Below are 13012 nucleotides of genomic sequence, written 5' to 3'. Positions count from 1 at the left end.
GTCCTACCAGTACTGAAGGATACAAGGCTGTCGCTAAGGCTGTGCACACATCAGCTGTGTTACTGATTTGGAGCTGGCTGTGTGGGTTTTGTGAAGGAGGAGGATAATCTGCTCTTCCTTTTTTTTTTGTTTTGCTTCCCTCAGTGTTCCTCCTGCTCTCGATTTATCAAAGAAAAGCCAGCACAGATCTTGCTCCTGGGATGGGGCTGCTCTTTCTGTTGATATTGCCCAGTGCTGCCCACAGCACTGCAATGAAAACCCCTCATTTTGCTTAATGACCTATTGTTGATTTGACAATTTTTAAAAAAAATTATTTTATTTTTAAATTTTCCTCCATCTGCTCTATTTGCTCCTGTGGCTGAGGGAACCAAACAAAATGAGAACAAAGTTGACTAAAAATTACATCGGACGCCTGCTCTAGAGTCTGCACTCTATGTGACCTGCTGTGACCTCCCCATCTTTACATTAATTCTATGTAGCCTTTGTGCAATTTCCAAAGGTTTTTTTGCCCATTAATGCTATACTTTGGGCTCCCTCTGCTGGCTCTGCAGCAGGCTCCTGCTTGGCATTGCTCTGTCCAGGAGGCATATTTCAAATTACTGGGCATAAATAAATAACTTGGGCAGCAGGAGCTCCCCAGCCGACAGCACTTCCTGTGCCACGACCCTTGTACTCCGTGGTGTGTCTGTGCACTGAGGTGGACTGGTGCTTCCCAGCTGGGGTCCTGTGAGGTCTGATCCTTCCTCAGGGCATTATCAGCATGAGAAGTGCTATTAATTATTAAGGCTCTCCACAGCGATACCTGATTGTGTTGCCCGTGCGTGCCTGGCTGAGCAGTGCTGACTCAGGGGAACACAACCATTTTGCAGGGCTGCTGGAGATGGATGTGGGTGATTCCTGCTGATGGGAGAGACATTGCTCCTGAAATGACCAAGGAAACACGGGTGTGATTCCAGATTTATGCCTCTTTTAGTGCCTGGGGAGCACGGTCTGAGTGCTTGCTGTGCCCAGGCAGGTGAACTTCCCTGTCCAAGACATCCATCCCACTGAAACTGTTGATCCAGGTTTGCAGCTGGAGAAACCAAGCTTAGCAGATAATTTTCCCCTCTAAACCTGACATCTCTCCCACAAAAACCACTGGCTCATGCCTGACAGGCTGCTGAGGGAAGAGCAAACAGTGTGTGGGAGGTGATGCTGAGCAAAGGGTGCTGGCAGGGCCCTGCTGGGTGGGTGAATCAGCCACTTCCTGGGTTTGCTTCCTGCCCTTGGCTGCAAGGACATGCCAGGGTGGCTGGGGATGCTTGGCTGTGGAGTCATCACTGTGGGGATTGAGGACCAGCAGCTCTGTCGGGCTTGTGAAGGAGCCAAACTGTTCTGATGTTAATAAGAAAATCTGCTGTGGTCTTTCTAACAGTCAGCATAAACCTCAGTCAGGATTTTTCCTGTGGTTGATGTTGATATGAGACTTCCCCATCCCCCAGCAGCAGTGCTGGATCAGCTCAGTGGATCTGTCTGTGCTCTCACACTGCTCTGGGGCACCCTAGTTTATAGAAAGGGCTGGTGCTTTTACAGAGTCTGGTACATGGGATTTAATCAAATCTCAGCTCCCTGCCACCTCACCGAGGAGCCAGCTGAATTACAGCATGTTCCTGGTGATGGATGGGCTTTATATAGAGCCTGTGCTTTTGTAACTAAGGAGATTTTTCTTCTTGGTCACAGCAGTATCAAAATGCAATTTGGAGGCCATTAGGACACGGCGTCTGTGCAGACACAGCACGTCAAGTTTCTGATTCAGGGGCTTCCCCAGGAAGGGCAGGAGGCTCATGGAGCCCTCAGGTCTCCTCTGTTTCTCTGGGAAGGTCAGTGGCTGCTGCTGCCTTGTCTTGGGGTGGAGGAGCTGAAGCCATGCTGGTAGGATGGAGCTGCCTGCCCCCAAAGCAGGACACTGGTATGTCCTCCCCCCTTATCACCACCTCCTTCAGGAGGAGGCTGCACACAAAACCCAAAGGCATAAACCTGAGGGACTCCTCGTGAGAGTGGAGGACTTGAAGCATCAGTGTTCCATCTCACTGATACAAATGCAAACTGACACTGCTTTCCTTGAGGAGAATTTTAACACTGATAACTCGTGTTTACCTGCAGTGACCTTTCAGTGCTGAGCTGTGGGGCCTCTCTGCTAGGGCCACCTGCTTTTTCCCATTATCTCTGTGTGTGTGGAGTGAGGGGATGAGCATCAGAAGGTCATCAGAGGCCAGGATCATGTTTTGGCCAGAGGGCATCCAAAACCACCTGTGAGCTCAGATAATTGAGTGCGTTCCATGAGGATTCTCGCTCCAAATGTTCTGCTCCAGTTCCTGCTGCTGAATGTTTGCTTGTTCTCCTCTCTGTTCTGCAGGCACCTGCCTGGACTGCCAGGAGAACACCAAGGGGAAGCACTGTGAGCTTTGCAAGGAGGGTTTCTATCTCAGCACCCACCCTGTCCACAGCTGCAAGCACTGCCCCTGCTCCACCGTGGCGTCCACCGGCACCTGCCACATACGTGAGGCTCCTGTTTTGGTCAAATTCCTTATAATGAAGGTTGCTCTCCTCAGTCAAAATGCCCCTCAGAGTGTGTCAGCCCAGCAAGGTGTTCTATAGCCTGTGGAGCTCCTGTTTGTGTGCACTGGAAGCAGCACCTGCTGTGATGGATCCCTGGTGTTTGTGTTGCCTCTTGTGAGAGCAGCTGTGCAGGGGAGGGATCAGAATCACAAAATGGTTTGGCTTGGAAGGGATCTTAAAGTCTAGTTCCTGCTCCCAGTGTGTTGCTGCAGTCTGCTCTGAAGAGCCTGCAAGGTTCTGCAGAGAAGCTGCTGAGCTTGTGGCAGCCAGGAGGGGGGCAGGAGATGCTCAGCAGTGCCTTGTGGCCCTCCATACTTCTGAGTCTGCTTCTGAACATCTCCATGGGACTCCATGCAGAGATTCCCCAGTGTAACTGACACAAGTCAGAGCTCTAATAGTCACATGTAAGACTTTTTTTGATGTTTCCCTAATCCATTTTGCAAGCAAGCTGCTTCTGGCTTTGTGTAGGCCCAGAAGTTCTTTTGGATTGCAAGCATCCCCCATATAGTTCCAGCTGTTCTCTGAAATTGCCTGTTTGAGATGGAAGTGTTCAGGAATAATGATCTATTTCCTTAGCAACGTGCGGAGTTTGCTCTGTGAGGTTGGTACGAGGCATCAGAACTCCCCAAAGCTGTTTCTTCCGCTACTAACAGAGAAATTGCTGCAGTTCAGAAGTTGTGTTTTCAGCTCAGAATTTGAGATGGGTCAATATTTGGTGGCTGCTGATTTTTGTCAGGGTGCCTTGTGGGCAGGTCCCACAGAACAAATCCCAGAGCACGGGTGTCTCTGCACGGGGCCGTGGCAAATCCCTGCTTTGCCTTCTGTGTTCTCCAGAGCCTGGCGAGAGCGTCCCGAGGTGTGACAAGTGCAAACAAGGGTACACTGGCCTCAACTGCAACCAGTGTGACAAGGGCTACTACAACTCAGACAGCATCTGCCTGAGGTGTGAGTGCAATGGGAACGTGGACCCGGCGCTGTCCCCCAGCGTGTGCTGGCCAGACACCGGCGAGTGCATCGGCTGCCTCTACCACACCACGGGCTTCCACTGTGAGCTCTGTGAGGAGGGCTACGCCAGGGACTCCGAGAGCACCAACTGCACCAGGAAAGGTAAAAAATGCTGCTGGAGTCAGTGTCAAGGTTCACTGTGCAGCTGCCCAAAGGATGGGGAGGGGATGCTGTTAGTTGTTCACGTTAGTTTGGATTCATCTGGTCTCTGGTGTAGAGAAGAAAACCAGATCTTTGTAACAGAATCACAGGATGGACTAGGTTAGCTTTAATCAACTAGTCCAGACCTAACAGCTCCTCATCAACTAAACCATGGCAAGGAGTGCCATGTCCAGTCTTTTATTAAACACATCCAGGGACAGTGACTCCACTACCTCCCTGGGCAGGCAACTCCAGTGTGGAGTCATTGATGCCTGCTGGCCTTGAAGGGTGGTTTAGAGTTAACTCTGTAACCACCCTGATTCCAGATCCTGGCAGGCACTGCTAGTGAACAAGCTGGAAAATACCCCATTTATTTGTAGTGTATTTAACATAGAGTGAGAGAAAATGGTTCTGGAGTTGCTCCTTCGGTGGTTTTCATGGTGAATGTCCAACACCATGCATGGAAACACTACCAGTGTGATGTATTAGATGAAAGAACCCAGAGTTCAGAGAAGTATTTGGGCACAGGTTTGCTGTTGTCCAGAGATTCAGTTCAGATCCTCCATCAGGAACTAATGTGGTTTTCACTCTTGTGCTGCTCTCTGAGTGTGCAATGACAGAGTTCTTCCCTGCTCAGGGAGATGATCAGTACAACAAAGTTGGATGCTCATTAGCTGTAACAGGGCTGGAAATAGCACATTTACATCAGCTCATCTATTACCTCCCCCTGCACAGCTCTGGCTTTGTGCAAGGATCCACATGACCTCACTCCATTAAAATCTGTATGTATGGCTTTGCTTGGGTACTTGCAGTTTTCACCATTCAGTTTTATTTAAATGACATTGTTATAGCCAGTTCCTGATGTGAGGAAAGCCTGTCCCCTTTCAAGGGGCCTGGGACATGCTCCTTGAGCTTTCCTCTCTCCCTAACACTTATGTTTTCCCGTTTATATTAAGCAATTAAAAAGATGTCCAGCTTCTTTCCAGTTCCTTAAAGAAAAATTGCCTAAAAACTCACATGCTGAGGTTAATTAGCTTGTTTTAGGTTAAGATTTTCATAAATCACCAGCACATTTGAGTGGCACCTGGAGTGAAATCATCACCCAGGCTCTGTTTCAGTGGTGGCAGGTGAAACGAGACAGCAGGTTCTGTACAGCGTGGGCAAAGCTCATGTATCCACAGGGACCATCCAGAGCCTTCAGCCTGACCAGGATTCTGGTATTTCCAAGGCAGATAGAGAGGATATCCAAAGGACCAAAGTGAGTGTTTTCAGCCCCAGAGCAGGTGGTGCTCCTGCTGCCATAGGGAGGCCCAGCAGGGCCCCAGTGCTGGAGCAGTGTGGCTCTGTGCCACCCAGCCAAGCCCCGCAGCCTCCTCGGGGCCGGGCGCGTGGACTCCTGCCAGGGCTCCTCCTGCACAGGAGGCAGCAGCAGCTCCGCAGAGCCGGCGCTTCAATCAAGCAGCTGGAGCTGAGGCTCCTGTCAAAGCTGCCAAAGCAGCCCATTGAGAGAGCAGCTGCTGCTCTCAAGGAGCTGCTCTGGGACATCTGGAGAGCTGGCACGGGCCCGGGAGCGGAACAGGCAGCGCCGTGTCACGGCCCGGAAGCGGCGCCGGGGCCAGGGCCCGGCACTTCACCGTAACGTTCCTGGGAGTGCCAGGAAATGTCCTCACCGAGGCCTCCGTGCCAGCCCTGAGCTGATGCTGACTCACAAATAAAGCCCAGAAAAGTGCTGTTTCCTTGCTGGTGAATCAGCCATTGTGTCGGTTCTGGTTTTTCCCTGCTTTTCCCTACTTATGGCAGGATTTGCCAGGGATTGAGTGTTGCGGAAGGAATTTGGAAAGGATGACTGAATTCCTTATGCCCTTTTCCGAAAGCCAAAGGTTTTCCAGGAATCTCTTGCTCCTATCATGTTGCTTCCTATCACAAAATTTTGCCTGTTATGCCATTGAGAAATGTCTTTCGGCATTCAGCATCCTGAGTGTCCTGATCAGTCTAAGGCAGGAGCTGTAGAGAACAGAGGAGCTGCTGCAGGGAGGTGACTCTGAGCAGGAACCTCAATTAGGTGTGTGATGCCCCTTCCAGAGGAATTTCTTTGCTGGTTGCCTGAATTGGGAACGTGACAGCCCGAAGTTAACTTGTGGGAGTTCCCCTGAGGGCCCGTGGTAGGACATGTGCTGAATATTTCCAGCTCCTGTTGCCATTGGAGATTCAACTTAGTGCAAAATTAGTCCTTCGGAAGTGACTCTTCTCCTCAATCATAATTAGTAGATGTTCAGGAGAGCTGGAAGCTGGATCCATACAGCATGGCACCATCAGCTGTAATTGCTGCAGCTGTATGTGGATTTAAAATGAAGTTGCTTTTCTGTTGGCAGGAAGAGAGTGGGAAAGAGGATGCAGAGAGTCCTGTGGAGCAATAGGTGCAGAGAACATTCTGGCTGATTGAGGCTTCAGCTTGTGGAGTGTTCCTGTTGCCTGGACTTGAGAATCTAAAATAGATCAGGTTATTCATGTGAGGAAATGCTTTATTAGCTACATTTGTGAGCTTAATGCTACAGATTTATGGTGCTCTCAGAGGCCTGTAGCTCAACAGGTTTGATGCAAGCATAAGGAATTCACATCCCCCTTCTAAGATCTCAAGGTTAACCTGGCTCCTGAACTGAGAAGGGAGTTATCCCATGGCTGCTGGAAGCAAGGCAGGTTCCTGGCTGTTTAGTGCCAAGGAAAAGACAGAGCACAGTCTGGTAGTTCCCATGTTCTGATCCTTCCTGTGTGCACCCATGCCAGCAGCTGAAACCAAACCAAGATCCCAGCTGGCCTCTGCTGTGTTCAAAAGCTTCTGAGGAACATCCAGAGTGTTTTTTTGTTGTGATTTGGTCACCTTCTGCTTGTGGCTGTGTAGGCTGGGGGGTCTCTGTGTGGCTTGTGTGTGACTTCATTTGAAAGCAGAACTGAGGTTATTTTGCCCTTTTACCTGAAGTGGTGCAAACACTGAACTCGCTGCAAAATGCTGGGATGGCTGAGTACTTGTGGTTCATTATTTCAGTTTCGATATTCTTGTTTGTACAAGTAGGGCAAAAATAACAATACTGTGAACAAAATCCTGCATCTGGTGCACTGGTTGTGAAGGGTTTAAGCTCCTGGAGTTGCTGTGTCTGAGTGTGCAGCCCACACAGACACCAAGGGACACGTTGGTTCAGAGTCTAAATTTGCTGAGCTCGGTAAAATCCCATTTTCCTGGTCTGAACAGGAGCTGGACTGGGACTTGCTGTCATCATGAGCTGCTGTATTGAAGCCTGAATCCTGACTGCTGCAGCTGTCCCTCAGCAGCAGACTGTTCAGAGGAGTCCTGTAGTCCATGGGCATTTAGCACAAAGAATTGTATTAAAAAACCCCAAACACAACCCTGGACAGACAGTTTCTAAACTGCTTTGAAAAATACCAGTTTAGCAGTGTAGCCTTAATTGCCATAATAACTGTGATATGAATGTCAAATCTCTTAGGTTTGTGTTTGATTTTCAGCTCAGCAGATTTTTTTATTGATCATTTTTTAATTTGTTTTGTAGAAGCCACTCTTGGCCTAGAACCAACAGAGTTTGCAACTTCTGCTCCAAATACCACGAAGGCCACATCCTTTTCCACGGCAGTGCTAAACAGTACTTTGTCACCAACAACCCTACAGACAGTATTTCCTATAAGCTCCTCTGACAACAGCACCTCTGCTTTCGCAGACGTTTCGTGGACACAGTTCAACATCATCATTTTGACAGTGATCATCATTGTTGTGGTCTTACTAATGGGCTTTGTGGGCGCTGTCTACATGTACCGTGAGTATCAGAACAGAAAACTTAATGCTCCCTTTTGGACCATTGAACTCAAGGAGGACAACATCAGTTTCAGCAGCTACCACGACAGCATTCCCAACGCTGATGTGTCGGGGCTGCTGGAAGATGATGGCAACGAGGTGGCCCCCAATGGACAGCTCACGCTGACGACTCCCATGCATAACTACAAAGCTTAGAAGTCATCCAGCTTATTCCAAAGTTTGCTTCTCAAAAAGGTACAGGGCTTGTGGAAGGGGTGTCAGGATCCGTGCCAAGGCTCCAGGCAGAGGAATTTGCCCTTCAGATACTCTCTGGTGCCAGGCGTGCTGTAGCTTGCAGGTGAACAGAAGACAGTGCAGTACATCTGAATTTCAGGTAGTGTGGTGAGATGCATTCAGTGTCCTGTTCTCCATAAAGATCCATAGAATTCACTGTTGTTATAAACTGGATTATGCTGAATTGAAACATTTTTTTTAATGAAGAGGTGGTGGTGGGGTGGAGAGAGCAGACCCTGATGAGTCAGAAGCTACTTGGTTTCCAGCCAACCCAACACTTGTGTCTTCATCCTTTAGTTTGAGAAGTAGCTCATGAATTAACAGTGGAATTTCAGGAAACAGACCTTTGGAAAGGCATCATCTTCGTTCCTGATAGAAACTTGTTTGAAAAGGAGAACAAAAAAAAGGGAAGTCATTGTTCACTGTATTACCAAAAGGCAAGTAGGAGGAGTGAGTTGCACACTTATAAAAGTCACCGTTATCTGCTCCCACTAAGCAGGGAAACAGGAAAAAATCTCAAGAACATTTGAGTTAGGGAGGAGACTAAGCTTTTCCCTTTCTGAATATTTATACAGGGTGATGATGCTATTAAGACATAGCAATCCATTTTTTTCTAGAAGGAGTTAATGAACTTGTATAGTTTCTGTGCAAGGGAAGACGACAAGACATCTCAGGGTTGCCATGTAAAAATAAAAGCCAGGCTTAATACCCTACCCTGATAGAAATGGTGTGTTCTGTATATAAAATGTAATATATCTTCTTGGAATTGTATTTGTAATTATTTGTAAAAAAGACAAGCAACCAACTGACCAACCAAAAAATCCCCAACAACAAAACCATGAGCCCCTCCCCAACCTCCCCCACTCCCCAGGTCATGTTTTATCCTCTAGGTTTTAATTGTACAGCAGTTAGTGACGTTGTTTTAAAAAGAAAAAAAAAACAACATGAGGATTGTTTAAAATACTGTAAATGAGATGGCAATATTGTTGGAGCTGGGCCTCTGGCAAACACCAACTGCTTAAAGCTTTTCTTCCACTGTCATTGAATAACTTCTTTTTTAGAGAAAATGTGAGTGCTCCCTACTTGTCTCTGTCAAATTTTGCCATTCCTTTAAATACAGTGTGAATACCAATGTTGCCATGGCTAGGGCTGAGTAGGTGTCCAAAAATTGGATGCACCAATGTATTCCTTGCTTTTATGTCTGTATACAAAATACAAATACACTGTCACAAACACGCTGAGAGCCTGGGCTCAATGGTTGAGGTTCCCCCCAGTGGGTGCTCATGGTGTGGAGGGATCCCACTGCCATCCCTGCTGAGCTGACAGAGCTGGAGGGCTGAGCTCAGCCTCCTGAGGGCCACAAGCAAAGCTCTCCTGGATTTGGGTGGAAACAGCTTTGGGATGAAGAGCTTGCAGGACCTGCTCCGAGGCTCAGAAGGTAAAAGTGCACTGCTGGATTCAGAATTTAAAGCAGCACAAGGTGGTGGTGGGGAATCAGCTGTCAAAAAAACCCACCACAGGGAACAGGTTTTGCAGATTGCCTTGGTTTTGGTGAGAGGCTGGTGGGCTGTTAGCAGAGACAACAGGCAGCAGTGCACAGGGAGGTCACACCATGAAGCTGCTGGGTTGGTACCTGCAGTGTGTGTCCCTCAGGGCAGGGGCTGTGCTCCCTGGGCCGTCTGTCACACCCCTGCAAATCAAACTACTGCATGGAAACAGGGCAAGAAACAAATATTTCCCCTTACTCTTGCCCAGCCTCAGAGCTGCAGCTGCATTTGCTGTGTGTGGTGGGACAATGGTGGTACAGGAGCTGGTGGATACATCCTCTGAGCCAGGACAAAGTGAGTATTTCTCCAGATGAGAAATGGTAGAGAGAACATGTAGGTTATTTATTTAGTTTTTGGTGCCGTGAGGAAGTTTCTCTTATCTTTGGAAACTTGAGGGGGGTGGGGGGAAAGTAGGTGGTTCAAACACATGCTCAAAGATGCCATTTCTGCCTCAAAAACTTGCTGCCTGATTTAAAGATGAGACATGGCAAGTCAGAATGAAAGTCGTTGAGGATGACCAAGGGAAATGGTGAGGGCAGAATGTGGAACTGCATGTAGGCCCAAACTGATGGAAAAATGCTGATGGAAAAGCACCTGTTGCCTGTGGTGGGCCTGGATGAGGTCCCATACTTCAGGTAATAAATCTGGCTCATGTCATTCAGAGCAATGTTACTTTTAGTTTTAAAACGGGGGAGGACTGGAGGAGAAAATCTGGATATTGCTAATCTTCGAGTTACTCATCAAACTTTTAAAGAGCAGGGTGGTGACGAAACAGAAAATTTCCTAGAAGTTGTAATTATTTAGAAGTGCTGATGTAGAGGTACACTTGCACTTGGTCACTTCATGGGGTGGGGAAAGGTAATTTAGGAAGCATCAGGCTTCTGGGACTGATGCTAGCAAGCAAATTAAAGGACAGGTTGTTCACTTTAACATTTCTAAAATACTTCAGCAGATTTTTTCATCTCTGCCACAAAACACCTCTTCCTTAAGTTTTGCTGTGACTGTGGGCTGCTTTGTAACAGGAACAGGCTTGGATTTTGTCTCACTGTAGAAAGAGGGACCATCTGCTGAAGCAGAGCGTGGGCTCAGGTGCTGAGCCCTCCTAGTCCCTGCCTGCCACAGCACAGGAGGTGTTGGCACCTGGGCTGCTTCTGACCCCCAAAGTAATCCAAAGGCTTTGTGCTTGGGAAGAGGAGGAGTCAGGATGCCCTGCAGGGTGGGACAGCTGCTGCCTGTGGCTTGCACAGCTGGATGAAGGGGTGGAGACAGCCTGGAAGACGTGATGGGAAAGCTTCGTTGGGCAGGGCGGATCTGGCTGCCCAGATTTGGATGGCACGGGATGTTCCTGAACAGGGAGCACAGAGAGGATGTGGCACTGTGTTTGTCAAATGGCAGAATGACTCAGCAGGGACACAGCAGCCACCTCCTGCCACCCAGGCCTTGGCACACAGGAGCAACAGTAATAAAAGGAGATGGATGCCTCAGCAGGGAGAGGATAAACAGCTTCATGTTTGATTTTAGTGATGTGAGGTCAGATCGTCCGTGCTCTTATCAGCTCCCCTGGCACCACAGGAGGGGAGGAAGAAGCTGAGCTGGTTCTGTCTCCAGTCACCTTGGGCTGGATTGTATGTGGAGGGATAGCAGAGCTCAAACACCAGTGCCAGGGTACTGAGGCCACTGTCTTCGCTTGCCATGAGATTTCCCAGGTGCTGAGGTTTGTCCTGAGGTTGGGGTGAGGGCAGGTAAACCAGAAGTGGACTCTCAGGGCTATTTTGAAGCCCAGCTGAGCAGCCAGCGAGGTCAGGGTAGGACATCTTGGTGACCTGTGGGGCTGAGGTGGCCATCCAGGTGCACGTGGTGTCCATGAACACCTGGAGCACCCCTTGCCTGGGAATGGTACCCAGCTGCAGTGCTGGGGCTGCCCCAGGGAAGGGCACTGATGGCATGGGACAGCAGCTGCAGAGCAGAGAGGAGCTGTGACAGGGCAGGGGGCTGGTGGATGTGGGAAAACAGCTCCAGGCACGATCCCTGGCAGTGTGAGGGCCCAGCTGGTCTGGCTGGGGCGAGTCCAGCTCGGCACTAAAGGGAATGGGACAGGATGAGCAGATCAAGGGCACAGGGCTGGGGTGGGACAGGGCTGGGGGCAGCCTGCAGGGCTCACAGCTTGGGGAGCATTTGGTGAGCACTGAGTGCAGCAGACATGCAGAGAAGTGGTTGTGCTAATGAGGAGAGAGATCGAATCTCGTGGACCACTGTAGCTGGAAATAGCTACGAGGAGCACTAGCCCTGGGGAGCTGTCAGGAGATGTCAGCCACTGCAATGATAATTCCCTTGGACCAGGCTGAGCAAACTTAGCAAGAAGCATTTAGGAAAGAGGAGGGGATATATCCAGCATCCTCCAGGTATCCTGGGCCAGTTAAACACTGCTGTGCAGCATCATCCTCTTCAATGTTACAGGCAATGTAAATGTGGCAGAAAGTTTGCACAGTCTCCTTTAAATAAAGGATATAAAAATAGTTTTCTCTTTAAAGTGAAGTTTTTGAGTGAGCTCCCACAGGACTCTGCTCTTTATGTGTCAGAGGAATGGATTAAAATAAGAAAAATGTGGGCCTTAAAAGTTGTACTTGCTCCCATCTGAAACCCATCAGTCTCACTCTACATCCAAATACGGTGTCTCCCAAGCATATGCTATGCTTACAAATGCATTTCTAAAAAGAAAAAAAAAAGTGTATGATTTGAATATATGTCAGAATTTATACAGAAGAATGTTATTTAAAATGAATAAAAATAAATGTATATAATTTGTATCTATGCCACTTGGATTTTTGCATTTGTGTTTTTATTCACTGAATTTCAGCAAGAGTCTTCCCAGTGACAAAAAGGATTGAATCCAATCTCATTCCAGTAATAACATTTGTTCCAAGAGAATTATTCCTTCATTTTGCCCCTGTATGCAAGACGAGAACCAAGGCACAAAAATGTTTTTTATCACAGATATTCATAAGCACAGTTGACATTCTGTGTGGAAAATCCAGCTAAAAATGAGCCCTCTGATCTTTTGTGTCTGCTATGAACCATCCCAGCCCTCTGCTGTGTTTGGGAGCTCCACAGGCCATGAGTTTTCCCACCATTTTCTGTATCATTCACATGGACACATTTTGTCAGAGATGTGTCACTAACAACCAAACCCTCAAAGCAAAGCTGGAAATGGGGTGAGGATATTGTATCAGATTTTTCTTCATGACAACAGATGTCTTTCAAAGGCCATTTTGTTACAGATACTCTGAAATCCACATCTGTGGCATCACTTCTGGGAGTGTTTGCAGGGGGGCCTGTGGAAAACTTGCATTTCCTTCCCACTTGGCAGAGTTAGGAAATAGATTTTTTTTTGCAAACAAATGCTAAAGGATCTTTTTTTGTGAAAGCTGTGTCTGACTTCAGCCCGCATGAAGCAAAGCACTTGGAGAGGTAAGGCTTCATACACTGAGTGAGCATGTGGTTTGAAGTGTTCATTCAGATGTTTGAGCCAGAGCTGTGTAAGTAAGGGCTCAAATTCAAGGGAGTTTGAGACCTGATTTGCATTAGCAGAGCAGTTGGATTGTGCATGACTTAACTTAGGAAGAAT

The 13012-nt window shown here is 48.1% G+C and overlaps 1 protein-coding gene across 1 annotated transcript in view; it reads left to right on the top strand.

Moving 5' to 3' along the window:
- MEGF9 (multiple EGF like domains 9) overlaps positions 1 to 12203 on the top strand; it is a gene marked incomplete at its 5' end in the record, with an annotated part of 49323 nt that extends 37120 nt beyond the window's left edge. The window contains 3 exons of the mRNA XM_083876029.1: positions 2396 to 2539; positions 3433 to 3705; positions 7308 to 12203. Coding sequence (XP_083732155.1) covers positions 2396 to 2539; positions 3433 to 3705; positions 7308 to 7762 — 872 coding nt within the window. The 3' untranslated portion in view covers positions 7763 to 12203. The remainder of the gene's footprint in view (positions 1 to 2395; positions 2540 to 3432; positions 3706 to 7307) is intronic.
- Positions 12204 to 13012: the final 809 nt, after the last annotated feature.

The sequence above is a fragment of the Zosterops lateralis genome (assembly GCF_965231275.1).
Source record: "Zosterops lateralis genome assembly, chromosome: 20".
Classification (NCBI taxonomy): Eukaryota; Metazoa; Chordata; class Aves; order Passeriformes; family Zosteropidae; genus Zosterops; species Zosterops lateralis.
This window is presented reverse-complemented; position numbering and strand designations above follow the sequence as displayed.